Below are 22,742 nucleotides of genomic sequence, written 5' to 3'. Positions count from 1 at the left end.
CATATTTGCATGAGTAACGTTGTAGTCAGGGGCTCTATAGGATAGTAAGAATAGAAGTGTGGTGTTAAGAGATAGGTCGCATACAATAGTTTCAGGAAGAGAAAGTTTGTGTGCAACTTGAATGTTTTTTAGATTCAGTATCTCTTCACTATAATCTAATTAATCAATGGTTACTAATAATACTTGATCTATATATTTTTAAGTATGCTCTTACGACAGGAACAATATCAAATATCAAAACAATGCCAAACAAACTATTCAAAAGAAAGGAAAGCTTCTATTTCCAAGTTATTAATCACTGTCTATAATATATCAGCCTTATTGATATTCCACGAGACAAAGCCTCTGTTATATCTTTTATTTTTTTTTAGATGTTTCGACTCTTTTGCTAATCCCAACTTTGTTTCCTCAACACCACTATTTTTTTTTCCACTTAATCACTTAATATTATATTATATTCAAGTCTCTTTATCGCTGCCGCTCCCCTTTCTTTTTTCTCGTCACTCCCTTACTGCTTTTCCTTGGCATCCTTACTTTCGCCGGTAGAGTCCAATTTGATCCAGTCACTCCCTTTTCTCTCCACTTTGTTTGCTGAAAGTCACCAATCTGTTCTTTCTGGCATCACTTTCTCCACAGTCTCAGATCTTTCCAGCCGAATCAACTCTTCTTTTCCGAGTTATTCCTTTTCCATTTCTTTCCACTATTCTCCTACATCAGTAGTTCTCAACCTTTATAGTGCTGCGACCCCTTTAATACAATTCCCCACGATGTGGCGACCCCAACCGTAAAATAATTTTTTTTAGGCAGCGATCTCAGCGCGCCTCAGCAGCTGCAGAAAGGGAAAAAAAGCGGCAAACTGTTTTTTTTAATTTATCGCGCCTGAAGCCATATTGGCTAGTGATCTGAACTGCTTGCGATTGCCTTGAGGACGGAGGCATTAAAGCGGAGACTCCTCCCCTATTAAGTTTATCATGCCTGAAGCTGGATTAGGCTAGCGATTGGGAGTGACTGCAGCTGGCTTAAGAGGGAGACATCAGAGCAAAGATTTCTCTCTTTTTTAATTCATCGTGTATGAAGCCGAATTCACGATTCTTCGACTCACAAGTATACTTCCCATATTTCCGATGGTCTTAGGCGACCCCTGGCAAATCGTCATTCGACCCCCAACGGGGTCGCGATCCACAGGTTGAGAACCGCTGTCCTACACTCTCCCACTTTCATTTTCACACTTTCAGTCTTATTCAGATCTTACTTTCCTTTTTGCTCTTCTCCCTCGGCAGTTTCCTTTTTTTTTTTTTTTGAGGAGTCACAGCTCGTCTCTTTCAGTCACCGCTACTTTTCTATCAGAACTTCTTTTAGTTTTGCCAAATAGTTTTTAAATTTACTTACTTTGACAGGTCCAATCACCACACATGGGAGAATTTCTCACCAGGAAAAATAGACACAGTCTGCTAATATTTTCTTCCAATCCTCTTGTGGGCTGTCATGGCCTCGGGTCCACCATTATCAGGTGAAATGATGGGACATCTTCTCACTGGATTAAAGAGGGCTTCCCTTGCTTTGCACACCACCTCACCGATCTCCAGGATTCCCCTCTTCAAGCTCCACATGCCTTCAAAGGGTCCTTAATCACAAAAAAATCAGAAATAAAGGACGGAGCTTGTGCTTTTCCCCCTGCGCCGCCCTGACAGCACCACCGGAAGACAGGTACCATATATTTCTATTGGGATGCTGGCATTCTGGGAGGGGGGGAGGATTGGAGGGATCTCTATATGAAGTTTCTGTTTCTATTTCCTGCTTGGAGAGATCTCTATATGAAGTTTCTGTTTCTGTTTCCTGCATTGCTGTGTTGTGAGTGTCTATTTCCTGCATTGCTGTACTGTGGAAGGGGTTTTGTTTGCACTGCTTTAAATTGCTGTTTTTTAAGAGGGAAGATTTAGTTCCTGCCTAGACTTCTTGCTATTACAAGCCTTTCAATAAAGGTTCTTTTTGGAACAACTTCAGTTCCAAGAGTCCTGCTTTCTTGCGAAGATTTGGAGAGGCAAGACCTTACAAGGGGTCTAGGATGACTTGATGCTGCTAGCTCGATGCAGTCAGCAGAGAGCAGCCTTCTCACCACTGCCAAGTTCCCTCTGCCAACTCGCCATCATCTTTTCAGGACATCTCAACATTGGAACTTGCAATTGGAAAGCACTTTGCATATGACAAGAAAAACAGGAGAGCACTCTGCATATGACCAGAAACCCCCAAAAAGCACTCTGCACGTGGTCAGAAACACAATTAAATCAGCCACCCAGCTTTGGGGAAAAGCACTCTGCACATGACAGAAACACCAGGAAAGCACTGTGCACATCACCAGAAACACAATGAAACTATCCACCCAGATCTGGTGGTGGTGGGGATTGCTGCGACACTCTGTACGCATGGAAGTGTTTCTGGTCATGTGCAGAATGCTTTCATGGTGTTTCTGGCCATGAGCAGGATGCTATATTTTCCTCAGTATTATTGTTGATCTGTTTCAATTAAGTTCTTCCTATTTGCTAGTATCAAATCAAGAACAGCTGATCTCATTGATTTTTCGTCATCCTTTGGAAGTGAATGTTACCAGGTGGAAAAGTAAGAATTTTCTGGAACAATGATGTCTGATGGCTTTGTCACTTAATAGATGTGTAATTATTTCTTTTATTTTTACTTTTATTTCTATAATTTAAATTTCCACACTGATTTGTTACCTTAGTTGACCTAATAAAAGACATTGCCATTAGAAAATGTGAAATTTAATATAATAGCATACTAGAAAATACATGATTTTTCTAAGATATTTAATTGAAAAAATGCTTTTTTAAAAAACAGAAATATATTACATCAATTTATTACTAAAAAAAATCCTATATACTGTAAGAAAGACTCTTACTATTACCAGCACATGCAGCTAGTTCCATTTCTTTATCCAAGAAATATCCAGGGCTTGTCATGATAGCCAATAAATCACCTGGGACTTGCTGACAAGTTTATCAGCAGACAGCATGCTAGCTCCTAGAGTATATCCAATTATCCACTATTTTTATTTCAGTTATTTTGTCTTAGAAATACTAACCTGAGTTAGTATTTAATCTAATGGTTAAGGTATCAGGCTAGAAAGCAGAAGACAGAGTGAGTTCAAGTTTGCCTGATGACTTTGGCCAGTTATACTTTCTTAACACAATTCATTTTACAAGGTTGTTGTTGGGAAATAGAAGGAGCAAAGTATTGGATATGTTTGCTATCTTGAGTTACTTGTAAAAATGATAAAGGTGGGATACAAATAAATAATGTTTTCCATCTTGAGTTATTTATACATATAAAAAAGGATATTTTAAAAAAAATACTTCTATGAAATCACAGCATATTTCTGATTCAATTCCAACAGTAAATTATTTCTTTGCACTGGACTGCTAAAAGTTTGAATTTTATAGTGAAAAAGAAATGCAGTCAGCTGCATTGTTAGCAAATACCATTGTTATTTGCCTTTTTTAAAAAAAAAGTTCTGTTTAGGCTAGAGATTATGTCAGCCTTTGGGGCAGATGTGGTTTGAGACTGCTTAGCTTCAGTTCCAGGGTACTTAGTTCCTTAAATATGGTGGCCTGGTGTTCAAGCAATTTGTGAAGCATGTACATCAAATATATGTGCTTGAGAAACATCATGGTTTTTGTCCTAGATGCCAAACCTGTATTTTGAAAATATATTGGATCCTGTCTGCCATTGGGAAAACAGAAAGGAAAATGGTCAATTGCTTTGAGTGTAGATTTCAAGTTTTAAACATCTATTCTATTCTATTCTATTCTGTTCTATTCTATTCTATTCTATGAATAGGAGAAAGGGATCTTGGAGAAAGGGACCTTGGATGTTCTAGTCCAGCCCCACTGCTCAAACAGGAGAACCTATACCAGTGATAGCTAACCTTTTTGCTGTCGCGTGGCAAAAGCGGGGGGAGCTGGGGGGATCATGTGTGCCCACACCCATAATTCAATGTACCATACCTCTCAAACACATGCGCACATGACCTCGCACTCCCCCCGCTTTTGGCACGCAATGGCACAGTGGAGCAGGTAGGCCCATTTTTCACCCTCCCCAGGGTGAGATGTTCTAGGAGCCTGGGGAGAGCAAAAATGACCTTCCCCATTCCCTGGAGGCCCTCCAGAGGCAGGAAACAGCCCATTTCCCTACTTCCAGTGGACCCGGAAGGCCCAAAAATCAGCTGGCCAGTGCACACATGCCACGCCGGAACTGAGCTAGGGGAGTGTACATGTCCACAGATATGGCTCGATGTGCCACCTGTGGCACGCATGCCATAGGTTCGTCATCATGGAACTATACCATCTCAGACAAGTGACTGTCTATCTCTTCTTAAAAACCTCCAGTGATGGAACACCCTCAATTTCTGGAGGCAAGCTGTTAAACTGGTTAATTGTCCTAACTGTTAGGAAGTTTCTCCTTAATTCCTGCTTGGTTCTCTTTGATTAGTTTCCAACCATTATTTCTTGTCCTGACTTCTGGTGCTTTGAAGAATAATTTCTTCTTTGTGGCAGCCCCTAAAATACTGGAATACTGCTATCATGTCACCCCTAATTATTCTTTTCTTTAAACACTAGCCAGACCCGAAACCTGTAGCTGTTCTTCATATGGTTTACTCTCCAGGCCTTTGATCATCTTAATTGCTCTTCTCTGAACTTTTCCCAAAGTCTCAATACCCTTTTTGTAGTATGTTTACAAAATTGGTTGCCGTATTCCAGGTATGGTCTTACTAGGGTTTTGTAAAGTGGCACTAATATTTCATGTGATCTTGAGTCTATGCCTTTGTTTATACAACCTAGGATTGTATTAGCTTTTTTGTCTGCTGCTGCACATTGCTGGCTCATATTCAAATGATTATCCTCTAGGACTCCAAGATCTCTCTCAAAGATACTGTTTCTAAGCCGGGTCTCCCCTAATCTGTACTTATATCTGATTTCTCCTGCCTAAATATAAAGCTTTGCTTTTCTCCACATTAAAATTCATTTTGTTGGATAGGGTCCATTGTTCAATATGGTCAAACATAAAACAGAATGAGCAATGCCCTACATGATCTCTACTACAGCCAGGATTCATGCTTTCCAAATGCCATAAAAAAGCTTTGCTGGTAGTGTTAGTGGTTTTCTTTCCTCTTGAATTCTAGCACCAACTCTTAAATGCATGGCCTTGTGTTATTTTGGATAGGCATTTAAATCTTACTCACAGGTCTGTACCCTTTTCTGAGCAAGCCCTCTTCTTAGGAAACTATGCTGATGCTGCGTTATAATCACCTTTCTTCCTTTCCTTTGTGCATGATATATAAATATGGCTTGTAACAGCATCATGATCTGTGGCAGAGAGAAGTATTACACTACACTTGTTTACAACCAATTTAGTATTCAGAAGCAAATTAAAGGATTAGGTTTAATAGTATGAGGCATTTCACTTCAAAAAGAACCAAAAATGATCAAACTAATCAGGAGGAAAAGGGACATCTGCTTTTTAAAAAAGGAAGCATTTTTTTAAAATAGATTTTTAATAATAATAAAATAATCCAAGACAAGCATTTAAAACATGTGTTGGGTTTCCTTCATAGCCCAAATAAGTAAGTCCTCTTGTAGATTCCAATGCTTCAGATCTTTGGAGATAAAGAGATTTCTTACCATCAAGGAAAGCATAGCTATTAATCAGCAGAACTGCATGGAAATAAGTTTAAATAACCACTTTTCCAACAATAATTTTCTGCCTTCATTAGCTATGAAAATACACATCAAACTAGTCTTCTAAAAAGGTAATGCAGCATACTTTCAAGACTAATCTTTGGAGTAAGAAATGCACAGAACAGCAAAGTATAATCTGTTTAGAAAAATGTAAGATGACAGTCTTGATCAAAACAGTAACCCAGGAGCAGTGTTTAGTACTAGCTTGGTATCTCTGGTCCGCCATGGATTATAATTCCTATTCCCCATGCCATTTAATTACTGATAGAATGTTTAGCCCATCATTTGGCAGTATTTATACCACAGTTTCAAAGATAATGCATGCAACATTCAACTCTCTAATTATTAATTTTAAATAGGAATATTCCAGCAGAATATTACAAAACATTTCAGGAGTCATTGAGTCTCCTACTACTGGAAGTCATGAATGAAGTGATGTTAAAGAAGAAATTACCTGAGACATGGACAGAGCCTACATCACACATCCCGAAAGAGGAAACTGATTTGCAGCAAATTAAGAACTATAGACCTATATATTTGTTAAATTCAGATTATAAAATCTTTGCTTTAATATTGGCAGAAAGACTTAAAAGGTATTTAAATAATTTTACACACTCTGATCAAAATGGATTTCTGCCCAAAAGACATATTAAAGACAATATGAGGATAATTCTGGATACCCTGAGTATTATGAGGCCCATCCTGAAAAACAGATGGCTTTGATTTTCCTTGACACACAGAAAGCTTTTGATAATGTGAATTGGCGTTTTATGATATTACAACTGGAACAGATGGGCTTTGGCAGAAAGTTTACTAAAGCTATAGAAGCTATATATTATAAACAAACAGCCAAAATAATGATAAACAGAGAATTGACTGAATCGATTCAAATAAAAAAAGGAACAAGACAAGGTTGCCCGCTGTCACCTCTGTTGTTTGTACTAACATTGGAAGTACTAAATAGAAACATTAGAGAAGAAGAAGAAATAAAAGGCATGAAAATTCAAAAGGAAGAATATAAACTACAAGCATTTGCAGATGACCTGGTCTTTATTATTGAAGATCCATTAGAATCTATAACTATATTGATAGATAAAGATAGGAGAATATGGTAAAGTGGCAGGATTGAAAATAAATAAAGACAAGATATTAACAAAAAATATGTTAATAAAGGAAAAAGTTGAATTGGTAGAATGGTCAGAGATGCAGGTCACAAATAAGGTTAAATATTTGGGAATATACTGGACAGCAAGATGTCATACGCTTAAAGAGAATAATTATAGTAAACTCAAACAACAGATTGTGTCAGATTTGGCAAAATGAGAGAACCTACAACTATCATTGATTGGAAGAATATCTATGATTAAGATTAATATATCACCTAGAATTTTATACTTGTTCCAGACAATCCCAATTAGATTGGGGAAATGATATTTTGAAGAATTGAATAAAATAATGTTGAAATATATTTGGCAAGGTAAAAAAGCGAAGATAAAATTAAAATTACTGCAAGATGCGAGAATAAGAGGAGGCTTTGGTCTGCCTAATTGGGAATTATATCACCAAGCAGCAAGTTTGATGTGGATTAAGGAATGGATAACTTTAAGAAATAATAGAATATTGAGTTTGGAAGGACATGATTTGTTATTAAGATAGAATGCCTTTTTATGGTATGGGGAAGCTAAAACACAGGGGTATTTTAGAAGACATTTCATAAGAGAGGCTCTGTTATTAAACTGGGAAAGGATTAAGAAAAATTATTATTTAAAAATTCCATTCTGGGTATCAACTATTGAGGCATTTTCATATTCAATAGTATTTAGAAAGGAACAAATTGTTAGATATAGTGAGTTGTTGAATGAAAAGGGTGAACTAAAAACTATGCAAGAACTAGAAACACAAGGTATAAAAATGAATTGGTTTTCATATTTGCAAATACACTCCAGATTTGATAAAGACTCCAAAACAGAAGGTTTTTAAAACAATTTGACTAATTTAGATAAAATGTTAACAGGTACCGATGATAATCTAATCAGGAAATTATATGGATACTTATTAGAGGTTAAATTAGAAGAACAACAAGTTAAAGAGACAATCATTGCTTGGGGGAAAAATCGGGGACATGGGATTGACTTAGAGATATGGCAAAAATTGTGGACGCAAAATTATAAGATGACGATATTTACTGCATATAAAGAGAATTTGTATAAGATGTTTTATAGATGGCATTTACGAAAGTTACAATAGAGAATTGAGATATTTGATTGTGAATATAGTAACAGCAGCTAGGATTGTATTTGCTAAGAACTGGAAAAATGAGAAATTACCATTGCAAGATGAAATTATTAAGAAAATAATGGAATGTGCAGAAATGAATAAACTGACATTTGAAATTAGAGAACAGAAAGATAAACAATACTATAAGGTATGGGACTTATTCTACCAATGGTTAGAAGGGAAAATATGCTAAAAAAGATTTGAGAGATATTTTTATAAGGAATGAATTTTTGAATGATAATTGATTTAAGATGATGGAATAAATGATGTAATAAGATAAAATATTAATTTAGAATGATTTGTATGAAATGAGAGAACAAAATACTATAGTCAATTTAAAGATGAATTGATTAAAATATTTGGATATATACTAGATTGACAAAATATAAGAATAGATAAATTAATGATACATACATGTTGAAATTGCACAAAAGATTTGTAATCAACCTACCGACACACTGTATTTGATTGAAGATGTTTTTATGTTTGTTTGTATTAAAAAATAAAAAAAATTCAAAAAAAAAAGAATGACATGGAAAACGATGTTACACTGGACATACAAAAACTGGCTGATTTTGTAATAATTAAAGGAATATATAAACAATAAATCAGGAATATCGAAGCAATGTTTCATTATGAATTTGGCAGAAGTAAGACTCTAAGAAAAATATTTCTACAAACCAGAACTGTCCATTTATGCTGGAACTGCAATTCTAGCTATATTAAATATCGCTTTTGAAAGCCTCAGTGCCAACAAGCCTGGATGAAGCAAGACTGAAGAAAGCTGCTTGAGAAATGACAAAATGATATCCTAGTATTATTTTTAATCAAAATGTCAAATTTAGTCTTTTACTTTAGCATTAATTTTCTTTAACAATTGTCTCAAGCAAACAGTAAATGAGATTTTCTTGATGAAATCCTTTGCCAGGCTTCCCTCAGATTTTTTTGGTTGAGTATATAACAAGAACTATATTGAAAGTAGAGAAGAAATGCAGGACACAATTCTGGATATTGAAAACAGCAAGAATAATGTTTCTAAGTTCTAGAACAGTGATGGCAAAACTTTTAGACACTGAGTGCCCAAACTGCGCACGCACGCCTGCCCAAACTGAAAGGTGTGTGCGACATGTGCAAATGTGCGCATGTGCAGTCATGCAAGCACATGCGCGGACATGCATCCATGTGCAGCAGAGACCCAAAAACCAGCTGACCGGCAGGAGGTGGGGCATCCCAACACCAGCAGCACGGAAAGAGATAAGATCTTTTTCTTTCGTAAGCTTTTGTTTTGTTGTTTGCAGGGAAACAGAAGCTCACGAAAGAAACACCACGAAGATCTGACCAGGGGAAACGGCGCACATGCCAGTAGAGAGGGCTCTGTGACACTTCTGGCACATGTGCCATAGGTTTGCCATCACAATTCTAGCATCTCAACTGCAAAAAGTATTCAACAATTCATTGAATAAAATTGTCAAAAGTTTGACAAAATTTGAAAAAGTTCCTGTGGGTAAAATGGCTTTTTAGAACAATTCATACTTACTAAACAATAGGATCCTTGGTTTTCACTGACAATGTTGCCTAGTTGGTAATGAAATGTCTGCAAAAAAACACCAAGCTCAGAGAACACTAAGGACCTCACAGTTCAAACCTGAACTATGAATGCTCTCTTCTATCAGTACTTACTAAACAACAAAAAAGACAGATGTTCATACAATTTCCAATTCTGGATATTCTGGATATCCTAAAATATCTCCCCATGCTGTCACATTCTACTCCATTCACTCATATTTCTAAAGATTCTGAGCCACTGTTTTGGCAATTCAGTATATAGATAAAAACTGCCTAAGCAAGTGACCTTTCACATAGGACTACTCCAAACACAAGTCTTGCCAAGCAATAACAGTAAGCGGAAAAATAAAGGTAGAGGGATTATTTCTTGCCGTATCCCTTAGGATTTCAAACCCATTTTAGCCATCATTTGTTCGTATACAGTCCATGCCATTGCTGCCATCAATGTGCGTCGCAAAGCTCGTGGAACAGCACCATGGAAAAATCCAGCCAGTCCATAATTCTGTAGGAAAAAAAATAACCACCATCATCTTCTTAAGCATCAGTTCTGCATGATCATTATTAAAGATTAATCTTTAACCAAAGATGGAAATAGAAACTACTAACTATAGAAGTCACTTAGTCAACCAGTGATAGAATGAGTTAACAATATTTTATTTATTTATTTGGCACCCATCTTGCCACATATGTCAAAACTATATATCTACTTCTTTTAAGAGAATGCAACCTTCCTCATCCGAAACTAATACCTTACCCATTCCAAGTATCACCCCCCACAACCTAGTATCAAGATAACATTTTAGAACAGAGCTCTGCAACTTTAAACACTCAAAGAGCCATTTGGACCTGTTTCCCACAGAAAATAAAACATCGGGAGCCAATAATTTAACAACTAGCGTGACTGGGTGGATATGGCCAATTCACCATCACCCACCCAGTCACATGACACCCCCCAGCCACACTTACCCAGCTGGTCATTAGGGCAGAGAATTGGTTGTTAAATTATTTGCCCTGCCTGGCCCCGCCTCATCCCTCCCCGCCCAGCTACCTCTTGCCACATCCGGCCTCAGTTGTGTTGTTCACCTCTCTCTCTCTTTCTCTCTCTCTCTGTGTGTGTGTGTGTGTGTCTGTCTCTGTGTCACTCTTTCTCTCCCTTTCTCTCTGTGTCTCTGTCTGTCTGTCTCTCTCGCTCTCTCTATGTGTGTCTGTGTGTGTGTGTCTGTCACTCTCTGTGCCTTTCTTATTCTGATTCTCCAGCACTTCATCTCTAGCTGGGTCTCACTGCCCAACTGCAGCAGGAAATGGCGGGTGGCTACTTCTGGCCTTTGTTGGTATTGGAGGTGCCTCGGTTGCTTGGGGAGACGCACAATCTGCTTTCTGCTCTGAGACACTGGCCCGACTTGTGTCACGGCTGACAATGCTGCTGTTGCCAGGGGCAAATGGGGCAGGGTTGCATTGCGGTTCTGCATTGTAATGGGCTTCAGGAGGAGGAGGGGACCTCGTCTCCCCCATTATGAAGAGTGCTAAATTTCATTGTGCTGTGCAAGGCAGTGTTGTGTTGTGCAAGTCAGTACAAGAGCAGTGGGCAGGCCATGAAGGCAGCAACAGCAATGGCGTCAGCTGCAGCTGTGTTGGACCAGTGTCTCTGGAAGGAGAGCAGGTCACGCATTTCCCCGAGTAACCGAGGCGTGCCCAGCACCAACAAGAGCCAGAAGAAGCACCCACAAGACCCAGCAAGATACAAGGTACTGGAGAATCAGCCCGGCTGCTTCTCTCCACAACAGAGGGATGAAAGGAGGGAGCCACAGCAGAGGGATAAAACAGCCACATGTGGCTCCGGAGCTGTGGGTTGCAGACCCGTTTTAGAATATACTTGGATTCTCCTGATACTACAAAGAACTGTCACCAGCATATTGATTAGCTCTCAAATTCCTAAGGAAGCTGGGCCTCGACCCTATGAGGGTTATTCCATCGGCACAGTAATTGGTAGGGGCAGATATGGCGGAAGTGGGGGCCCACATCATGTTCGGAGAGTGCGTACCCGCTGTTTGCGAGCAGTCGCGCACTCCGGGTCCTCGGACTTTTCCGGTACCCCGTGTAGCGGGAATCCTCAGAGCCTAGACCTTCGGCTGATGTTGTGTAATGCCAGGTCCGTGTTGAATAAAGCCTCCCTCATTTGTGATCTTATACAGGAGGGGGGTGCGGACCTAGTGGGCATTTCGGAGACCTGGTTGGGCACAGAGGGGGGGGGCTTGTTGAAATGTGCCCACCGGGCTTCCGTGCATTTCATCAGCCGAGGGGGCAAGGCAGGGGTGGGGGGGTGGCAGTTATCATCAAAGAAGATCTGAAATTGAGGGAAGTCACTGTGCCGCAGATAGCCGGATATGGGTCTCTCCTTGTGAAGTGGGGTCAGGGGATGCAGGTGGGCTTGCTAGTCACGTACCTGGCTCCTTGCTGCATGGCAGCAGCCTTGCCCGAGCTGCTGAAGGTGTTAGTTGGGACTGCAGTTGATACCCCCAGACTTATGGTTATGGGGGATTTCAACTTGCCGTTGGTTGGCGAATCATCGGCGGCGGCTCGGGAGTTCATGGCTTCCATGACGGCCTTGGACCTGACCCAGTTAGTTAATGGTCCCATTCACAACAGGGGAAACACTCTGGATCTGATTTTTGTCTTGGGACAGTAGCAGAATGATCTAGAATTAGGGGACTTAGTTATCAACTCCCTGTCATGGTCAGATCATTCGCTCCTTCGACTTGACTTCAGAACCACCAACCCACACCGCAGGGAGACGGAATCGATTTGTTGGTTCCGTCCCAGGCGCTTCATGGACCCGGAGAGGTTTCTGACGGAGCTTGGGCCACTTCCTGAGGACCTAGCTCATGGCTCGGCGGAAGAACTAGTCGCCGCCTGGGAAAGGTCGGCGAAGGGGCTTTGGACCGAGTTGTGCTTTTGCGGCCTCTGACCCGGCACCAATCTCGACCAGTGCCTTGGTATTCCGAGGAGCTGAGAGAGATGAAGTGCCGGAAAAGACGCCTAGAAAGTGATTGGAGGGTCAGCCATTCTGAATCTGATCGAACACTAGTTAGGTCTCATATTCAGACCTATCTAGTAGCGATAAGGGTGGCAAAACGTGAGTATTTTTCCACTCTTATTGCATCGGCAGATAATCGCCCAGCCGCCCTGTTTAGGGTGACCCGCTCCCTACTTTATCAGGGAGCGCGGGAGGACACCTTGTAGGGGCGTGCTGAGGATTTTGGACAGTGATACTGTCTGCATGATACCCTCCTCAAGAAGCCCTCTTTGGACCCAGCTATTTTGGGTAATTACCGTCCAGTCTCCAACCTTCGCTTCGTTGCGAAGGTTGTAGAGAGTGCCGTGGCGCGACAGCTACCCCAGTACCTGGATGAATCCGTCTATCTAGACCCGTTCCAGTCCGGCTTCCAACCCGGATACAGCACGGAGACAGCTTTGGTCGCATTGGTGGATGATCTCTGGAGGGCCAGGGATAGGGGTTATTCCTCTGCCCTGGTCCTATTAGACCTCTCAGCGGCTTTTGATACCATCGACCATGGTATCTTGCTGCGCCGGTTGGAGGGATTGGGAGTGGGGGGCACCGTGTATCGGTGGTCCTCCTCCTATCTCTCCGACCGGCCGCAGACGGTGTTGACAGGGGGGCAGAGGTCGATCGCGAGGTGCCTCACTTGTGGGGTGCCGCAGGGGTCGATCCTCTCGCCCCTTCTGTTCAACATCTACATGAAGCCGTTGGGTGAGATCATCAGTGGCTTCGGGGTGAGATACCAGCTGTACGCTGATGACACTCAGCTGTACTTTTCCACCCCGGCCACCCCAATGAAGTTGTTGAAGTGTTGTCCCGGTGTCTGGAAGCCGACGGGTCTGGATGGGGAGAAACAGGCTCAAGCTCAGTCCTCCAAGACGGAGTGGCTGTGGATGCCGGCATCCGATTCAGTCAGCTGCAGCCGCAGCTGACTGTTGAGGCGCAGTTATTGGCCCCAAAGGATAGGGTGCGCTGCTTAGGGTCCTCCTGGATGAACGGCTGTCGCTTGAAGATCAGTTGACGGCCGTCGCCAGGAGGGCCTTCCACCAGGTTCGCCTGGTTCGCAGTTGCGCCTTCCTTGATCGGGATGCCTTGTGCACAGTCACTCATGCGCCTGCTACCTCCCGCTTGGATTATTGTAATGCTCTCTACATGGGGCTCCCCTTGAAGTGCACTCGGAGGCTTCAGTTAGTCCAGAATGCAGCCGCGCGGGTGATAGAGGGAGCCTCGCGTAGCTCCCACGTAACACCGCTCCTGCGCAGGCTGCACTGGCTACCTGTGGCCTCCCGAGTGCACTTTAAGGTTTTGGTTACGACCTTTAAAGCGCTCCATGGCTTAGGGCCCGGGTACTTACGGGACCGCCTGCTGTTACCGTATGCCTCCCACTGACCAGTACGTTCTCACAGAGAGGGACTTCTCAGGGTGCCGTCCGCCAAGCAATGTCGGCTGGCGGCCCCCAGGGGAAGGTCCTTCTCTGTGGGGGCTCCCACACTCTGGAACGAGCTTCCCCCGGGTTTACGCCAAATACCTGACCTTCGGACCTTCCACCGCGAACTGAAGACACACCTTTTCATTCGCGCAGGGCTGGCTTAAATTTTTTAATTTTTATAAATTTTAAATTTAATTGATTTTAAATTTGTTATTTATTTTAAATGGGGTTTAGTTTTATAAATTTTTTAAATGCTAGGCTAATTATAATAAGTTTCTTAATTTCTATTTTAAATTGTACATTGTATTGTTATTTTTTACTGCTGCCTGTACACCACCCTGAGTCCTTCGGGAGAAGGGCGGTATAAAAATCAAATAAATTAATTAATTAATTTAAAAAAAAATTGCTCAGATTCGGGATGGGCTGAACTCTGACTCTGATGGGGTAGATTCAGGTGGGATGACGGAGGCTGTTCTTGATGATGTTATCTGGGATGAGTTTGATTCTGTGACTCCCGAGGACATGGACAGGATACTAGAGAGGCTAAATGCGACCACATGTTTATTGGACCTGTGTCCCTCCTGGCTGGTACTGGCCACACAGGAGGTTACATGAGGCTGGCTACAGGGAATTGTCAATGCTTCTTTGAGGGAGGGTGTCTTCCTGTCTGCTTTGAAAGAGGCGGTGGTGAGGCCCCTTCTCAAGAAGCCTTCCCTGGATCCAGCTATTTTATCTTACTTATTTATTTATTTATTTATTTATTTATTTATTTATTTATTTATTTATTTATTTATTTATTTATTTATTTATTGGATTTTTATACGGCCCTTCTCCCGAAGGACTCAGGGCGGTTCACAGCCAAGATAAAACAGCAATAATATACAAATAAAAAATAGTTTAAAAATTTATTAGATATAAGGCCAGATTAAAACATTTAAAACCGTAAAAAAAAACCCATAAAATTTATATCAACTATTAAAAGCTATTTAAAATTCCTATGCCAGTCCTGCGCGAATAAACAGATAAGTCTTCAGCTCACGGCGGAAGGTCCGAAGATCAGGCAGTTGACGAAGTCCAGGGGGAAGTTCATTCCAGAGGGTGGGAGCCCCCACAGAAAAGGCCCTTCCCCTGGGGGCCGCCAGCCGACATTGCTTGGCGGACGGCACCCCGAGAAGTCCCTCTCTGTGTGAGCCTACGGGTCAGTGGGAGGCATTCGGTAGCAGTAGGCGGTCCCGTAAATACCCTGGCCCTAAGCCATGGAGCGCTTTAAAGGTAGTAACCAAAACCTTGAAGTGCACCCGAAAGACCACAGGTAGCCAGTGCAGCCTGCGCAGGAGTGATGTTACATGGGAGCCATGTGCGGCTCCCTCTATCACCCGCGCAGCTGCATTCTGAACGAACTGGAGCCTCCGGGTGCTCTTCAAGGGGAGCCCCATGTAGAGAGCATTGCAGTAATCCAAGCAAGAGGTAACAAGAGCATGAGTGACCGTGCATAGGGCATCCCGGTAAAGGAAGGGGCGCAACTGGCGGATCAGGCGAACCTGATAAAAAGCTCTCCTGGAGACGGTCGTCAAGTGATCTTCAAAAGACAACCGCCCATCCAGGAGAACGCCCAAGTTGCGCACCCTCTCCACTGGGGCCAATGATTTGCCCCCAACAGTCAGCCGCGGCTGCAGCTGACTGTACCAGGGTGCCGGCATCCACAGCCACTCCGTCTTGGAGGGATTGAGCTTGAGCCTGTTTCTCCCCATCCAGACCCGTACGGCTTCCAGACACCGGGACAGTACTTCGATAGCTTCATTGGGGTGGCCTGGGGTGGAGAAGTACAGCTGCGTATCGTCAGCGTACAGTTGGTACCTCACCCCAAAGCCATTGATGATCTCACCCAACGGCTTCATATAGATGTTGAACAGGAGAATTATCGAATTACTGTCCTGTCTCCAACCTTCACTTTGTGGCGAAGGTTGTTGAAAGTGTGGTGGCACGTCAGCTTCCCCGGTACCTGGATGAAACTGTCTATCTAAAACCGTTCCAGTCCGGATTCCGACCTGGGAACAGCACGGAGACGGCTTTGGTCGCGTTTGTAGATGATCTCTGGAAGGCTCAGGATAGGGGTTGTTCCTCTGTCCTGGTCCTGTTAGACCTCTCAGCGGCTTTTGATACCATCGACCATGGTATCCTGCTGCGACGACTGGAGAGAGTGGGAGTGGGGGGCACCATTTTTCAGTGGTTCTCCTCCTATCTCTCTGACCAGTCGTAGAGGGTGTTGGCAGGGGGGCAGAGGTCAGCCGCAAGGCGCCTCACGTGTGGGGTGCCACAGGGATCGGTTCTCTCGCCTCTCCTGTTCAACATCTATATGAAGCCGCTGGGTGAGATCATCAGTGGTTTTGGGGTGCAATATCATTGGTACGCTGATAATACTCAGCTATACATTTCCACCCCTGACCACCCCAACGAGGCTGTTGACGTGATGTCCCGGTGTCTGGAGGCCGTGCAGGTTTGGATGGGGAGAAATGGGCTCCGACTCAATCCCTCCAAGACTGAGTGGCTGTGGATGTCGGCATCCCAGTACAGTCAGCTGGTTCCATCCCTGACTGTTGGAGCCGAGTCGTTGGCCCCTATGGAGAGGGTCCGTAACTTGGGCGTTCTCCTGGATGCTCGGCTGTCATTAGAAGATCACATGATGGCCGTCTCCAGGGGAGCTTTTTATCAGGTGCGCCTGATACGCCAGTTGCGCCCCTTCATAGACCGGGATTCCTTATGCACGGTCACTCATGCCCTCGTCACTTCCTGTCTGGACTACTGTAATGCTCTCTACATGGGGCTCCCCTTGAAGGGCACCCGGAGGCTCCAACTGGTCCAGAATGCGGCTGCGCGGGTGATAGAGGGAGCTACTCATGGCTCCCATATAACACCCCTCCTGCGTAGGCTGCACTGGTTGCCGGTAGTCTTCCGGGTGCAATTCAAGGTGTTGGTAACCACCTTTAAAGCACTCCATGGCACAGGACCGGGCTATTTACGGGACCGCCTGCTGCCACTGATAGCCTCCCATCGACCTGTATGCTCCCACAGGGAGGGTATCCTCAGGGTGCCGTCAGCCAAACAATGCCGGCTGGCGACCCCCAGGGGGAGAGCCTTCTCTGTGGGGGCACCTACCCTCTGGAATGAGCTTCCTCTGGAGTTACAATTACTCCCCGACCTCCGGACCTTCCGATGCGAGCTCAATACTTTTTTATTTCATCGCGCAGGGTTGGCCTAATGTACTACTGTTTTAAGTGGGGTTTTATTATTGTTCTTTGAATAATTTTAATAGGTGCTAGCCAATTTGAATTAGATTTTTATATTGTCTTTTAATTTTATTTATAAATACTGTTTTATGTTGGCTGTAAACTGCCCTGAGTCCTTCGGGAGAAGGGCGGTATAGAAATTTAATAAATAAATAAATAAATAAATAGACCACCACCCACATTCTACCCTGACTTTACAGAGATGTGAAAAGCATTAGAGATAAAGAGATTAATACAAGATAAACACAAGTTATGCTTCCTCTGTTTTTCTTCCACAAGAGATCATTTATCAATAAACCATGGGTGTTCTGTCCCAAAAAACAGAATGAAGAGAGTTTAAATAATGTATGTCCTGTAACTATAAATTAAATAATTTATATCCTGTAACCATTACTTGGGATCAAATGGTGCTCTAGTTGTATGTACCTAAGATGCCTATTACTATTGGTACTGTTTTTGCTTTCTTTTGCCGTGGTTGTTCTACTTTTATTTTCAGATCTTTGTATTTTGTGATTTTCTCCAGGTTTTTTTTGTATTTTGTTCAGCTGTCTCTATGTATTGCCATGTCCACTATCCAGACTTTTTTTGTCTTTCTTATTAAAATTGTTAAATCTGGGCTGCTGTGTGGCAGATGCTTTTCTGTTCTAAAGTTCGGGCTTCTTCATTTTCTATTACTTTGTCCATTTTTGTGGTTCCATAAGTTCTTGCTTATAGAAAATTGTATTTTTTGCCAAAATTCCAATGCATCATTGTTGCTACTATGTCGTGCTGGTGTTTGTATGCCATCTATGCCATTTTCTTGCAGCAGCTAACAAGGTGGTCCACTGTTTCTTCAGCTTCTTAGCAGAGGTAGCGTTTCCTGTCTATTTCTCGATTTTGATTTTATATATGTTTCATTTTAAGGCTTAGTATTGGAGTAGTCAGAATCTGTCTCCTTCTCCTAGCCCTTGCCAGGTCTTGGGCTGTTTACTTCACCTGCTTTTTTTAATACTGGCAATATGGAGTCCTTGGAGTTATCTCAGTGATGAAATCTGAACCTGTTTGCTACTGGTTAGCTGACTGTGCATGCGTACTCTGCATCAAGCATGCGGTGTGCACCAAGTGTGTGCTGTGCATGTGCACCAAATGTGTACTGGGCACACATGTGCAATGTGCACCAAATGCGCACTGCACATTTTAAAAGCTACCGGTTTGGTCATGCTATACGTGCATGAACAGTAGACACCAAAAGCAGGCTTGGGAAGGTAAGTAGAACAGCAATTGGGGGGGGGGGAAATCAGCTGTTCTGCATGGTTTCCTGCTTTCTAGAAAAACTAAACTGCACGGCACAGCTGATCGTCGGATCGTAGCTTTTTTTAACTACGGTTCAAGCGAACCGGGAGCTTTTTAAACTACTAGTTCAACTGAACCAGTAGCTAACTACTGGTTCGCCTGAATTGGTAGTTTTTATCACTACCGGTTCACCCGAACTGGAGCAAACCAGTAGCATTTGACCTCTGAGTTATCTGAGCTTGGAGGCAGGCAAAAGATTAGCAGAACACATTCATAAATACCAACTAGCAATCAGAAGACATAAAGAAAATTCCTTAATTTCACAACACACAGAGTTAACTAAAGTTTCAACTGGGAAATTATGAATATCCTAGATCAAGTTAAATCCAAAAATGCTGGGGAATTCCTGTAAGCTTGGCATTAAGACACATCTGCCATCAACAGGCTCATAGCCGAAAAACTAAAAGCATCGCAGCAAGACTGGATCAAAAATAGGAGGCACCGACGAGCCTCACGAAAATCCAGCCAGACAAACTGCTGTTGGGGGTCTTCGGACCAGAACTGTCCTGTAGGGACAGTGGAGAAGGAGAGATGCTTCAGACAACCAAGAGGAACAGACAAGTTCCTCAAAAGGTTGGAGGCAGCTCTTTGAACTGGCTGGGGGGCTGGTGGCCATTAAAAATGACCATTTTGAAGCTGGGGCAACTGGAATAAGATTTTGTCCAGGAGCAGTGTTTAAGCGGAGTATTGGTATTGAGTGAGTGATTGGCCAATTCACAGGTAAAAAGGGATTTAAAAAAAAAAACTTTAAAAGGTGTCCCGGCGAGGAAACGAACATCTAATTTGGAAATTTTAATGGAAGAAGAAGAATAAAGAGGATGCTAAAGTTACAAAATTAGTAGACCAGAGAAATGCTGTCGATATAATTTACTTGGACTTCAGTAAAGCATTTGATAAAGTAGACCATAACCTACTACTAGATAAAGTAGAAAAATGTGGGTTAGACAGCACCACCACCAGATGGATTCGTAACTGGCTGACCAACCGCACTCAACATGTAGTCCTCAATGGAACTGTGTCCACATGGAATGAAATATGCAGTGGAGTACCCCAAGGCTCTGTTTTAGGCCCAGTACTCTTGAACATCTTCAACAATGACTTGGACAAGGGGATAGATGGGGAACTCATCAAATTTGCAGATGACACCAAGCTGGCAGGAATAACCAACAGTCCAGAAGATAGACTCAAGTTACAGAAGGATCTTGACAGACTTGAACATTGGACGCTATCTAACAAAATGAAATTCAATAGTGAAAAAAGTAAGGTTCTACATTTAGGCAAGAAAAACAAAATGCACAGGTACCGTATATGTGGTACCTTGCTCAATAGTAGTACCTGTGAGAGGGATCTTGGAGTCCTAGAGGACAACCATTTAGATATGAGCCAGCAGTATGCAGCAGCTGCTAAAAAAGCCAACACAGTTCTGGGCTGCATAAACAGAGGGATAGAATCCAGATCACGTGAAGTGTTAGTGCCACTTTATAAGGCCTTGGTAAGGCCACACTTGGAATACTGCATTCAGTTTTGGTTGCCGCAATGTAAAAAAGATGCTGAGACTCTAGAAAGAGTGCAGAGAAGAGCAACAAAGATGACTGGGGGACTGGAGGCTAAAACATATGAAGAATGGTTGCAGGAACTGGGTATGTCTAGTTTAATAAAAAGAAGGACTAGGGGAGACATGATAGCAGTGTTCCAATATCTCAGGGGTTGCCACAAAGAAGAGGGAGTTGGGCTTGTCTCCAAAGCACCTGAGGGTAGAACAAGAAGCAATGGGTGGAAACTGATCAAGGAAAGAAGCAACTTAGAACTAAGGAGAAATTTCCTGACACTTATCCTGACGTTTCATCTTCAGGATCTGGCCTTCTAAAGAGCAGTCAGGGTTGATCTCCTCTAGCACTGATTGGTTTGATCACCTTGCAGTCCAAGGGACTCGCAGAAGTCTTCTGCAGCACCAAAATTCAAAGGCCTCAAAGAACCATAGCCTTGACTATACACACTTTTGTTGGCAGGGTGATGTCGCTGCTTTTTAGTACACTGTCTAGATTTGCCATAGCTCCCCAGGAGCAAGCGTCTTTTAATTTCTTGGCTGCAGTCCCCATCTGCAGTGATCTTGGAGCTCAGGAAAATAAAATCTGTCACTATCTCCATTTCCACCCCATCTATCTGCCAGGAATTGAGAGGGCCGGATGCCATGATTTTAGTTTTCTTAATGTTGAGTTTCAAGCCAACTTTTGCACTCTCCTCCTTCACCCGCATCAAGAGGCTCTTTAGTTCCTCTTCGCGTTCTGCCATTAGAGTGGTATCATCTGCATATCTGAGGTTGTTGATATTTCTCCCGGCAATCTTAATCAACTTTTGATTCATCCAGCCCCGCCTTTCTCATGATGTGCTCTGCATATAAGTTAAATAGATATGGCAATAGAATACAGCCTTGCTGGACTCCTTTCCCAATTTTGAACCAATCAGTGGTTCCGTGTCCAGTTCTCACTGTTGCTTCTTGACCCGCATACAGGTTTCTCAAGAGACAAATAAGATGGTCTGGTACTCCCATCTCTTTAAGAACTTGCTACAATTTGTTGTGATCCATACAATCAAAGGCTTTAGCATAGTCAATGAAGCAGAAGTAGATGTTTTTCTGGAACTCCCTAATTTTCTCCATGATCCAGCGTATGTTGGCAATTCGATCTCTAGTTCCTCTGCCTCTACGAAATCCTGCCTGAACTTCTGGTAGTTCTCGATCCACATACTGCTGGAGCCTAGCTTGTAGGATTTTAAGCATAACCTTACTAGCATGTGAAATTAGTGCAATGGTGCAATAGTTTGAACATTCTTTGGCATTGCCTTTCTTTGGAATTGGAATGTAAACTGACCTTTTCCAATCCTGTGGCCATTGTTGAGTTTTCCAAATTTGCTGGAAAATTGAGTGTAGCACTTTTACTGCTTCGTCTTTTAAGATTTTGAATAGCTCAGCTGGAATACTATCTCCTCCACTAGCTATGTTGTTGCTCAGATTTCCTAAGGCCCATTTGACTTCACATTCTAGGATGTCTGGCTCAAGGTCAGTGACCACCCCATCGTGGTTATCAGGGATGTTAAGTTCATTCTTGTATAGTTCTTCTGTGTAATTTTGCCATCTCTTCTTAATCTCTTCTGCCTCTGTTAGGTCCCTGCCATTTTGGTCCTTTACCATTCCCATCTTTGCATGAAACGTTCCCTTCATATCTCCAATTTTTTTGAAGAGATCTCTGGTCCTCCCTATTCTATTGTTTTCTTCTATTTCTTTACACTGTTCATTTAAGAATACATTCTTATCTCTTCTAGCTATTCTCTGGAATTCTGCATTCAACTGGGTGTATCTTTCTCTTTCTCGCTTCCCTTCTTTCCTCAGCTATTTGCAGGGCTTCCTCAGACAGCCATTTTGCTTTCTTGCATTTCTTTTTCTTTGGAATAGTTTTAGTTGCTACCTCTTGTACAATGTTGCGAACCTCCGTCCATAGTTCATCAGGCACTCTGTCTATCAGATCTAATTCCTTAAATCTATTTGTCACCTCCACTGTATATTCATCAGGGATATGATTTAGTTCATACCTGAGTGGCCTAGTGGTTTTCCCTACTTTCTTCAATTTAAGCCTGAATTTTGCAAGGAGAAGCTGAGCCAGTGTCAACTCCTAGTCTTGTTTTTACTGACTGTATAGAGCTTTTCCATCTTTGCCTGCACATAGTCAATCTGATTTCTGTGTTGATCATCTGGTGATGTCCATGTGTAGAGTCGTCTCTTGGGTTGTTGGAAAAGAGTATTTGCTATGACCATCATATTATCTTGACAGAATTCGATCAGCCTGTGCCCTGCTTCATTTTGTACTCCAAGGCCAAACTTGCCTGTTATTCCGGTTATCTTTTGGCTTCCTACTTTAGCATTCCAATCCCCCATGATGATAAGGACATCATTTTTGGTGTTAATTCTATAAGGTGCTGTAGAGCTTCATAGAACTGGTCAATTTCATCCTCTTCAGCACCAGTGGTTGGGGCATAGACTTGGACTA

General features: G+C 42.5%; 1 protein-coding gene across 4 annotated transcripts in view; it reads right to left on the bottom strand.

The window, feature by feature from the left end:
- Positions 1 to 343: 343 nt before the first annotated feature.
- SLC25A38 (solute carrier family 25 member 38) overlaps positions 344 to 22,742 on the bottom strand; it is a 36,554-nt gene continuing 14,155 nt past the window's right edge. For 3 of the 4 annotated variants that reach the window (XM_058183993.1, XM_058183994.1, XM_058183991.1), the window contains 2 exons: positions 1,390 to 10,095; positions 344 to 829 (listed from right to left, as the gene is read on the bottom strand). In XM_058183993.1, the coding sequence (XP_058039976.1) occupies positions 9,973 to 10,095 (123 nt within the window). In that variant the 3' untranslated portion in view covers positions 344 to 829; positions 1,390 to 9,972. The remainder of the gene's footprint in view (positions 830 to 1,389; positions 10,096 to 22,742) is intronic. The other variant, XM_058183992.1, reaches the window with a different exon arrangement.

The sequence above is a fragment of the Ahaetulla prasina genome, chromosome 4 (genome assembly GCF_028640845.1).
Source record: "Ahaetulla prasina isolate Xishuangbanna chromosome 4, ASM2864084v1, whole genome shotgun sequence".
In the NCBI taxonomy this organism is placed as follows: Eukaryota; Metazoa; Chordata; class Lepidosauria; order Squamata; family Colubridae; genus Ahaetulla; species Ahaetulla prasina.
This window is presented reverse-complemented; position numbering and strand designations above follow the sequence as displayed.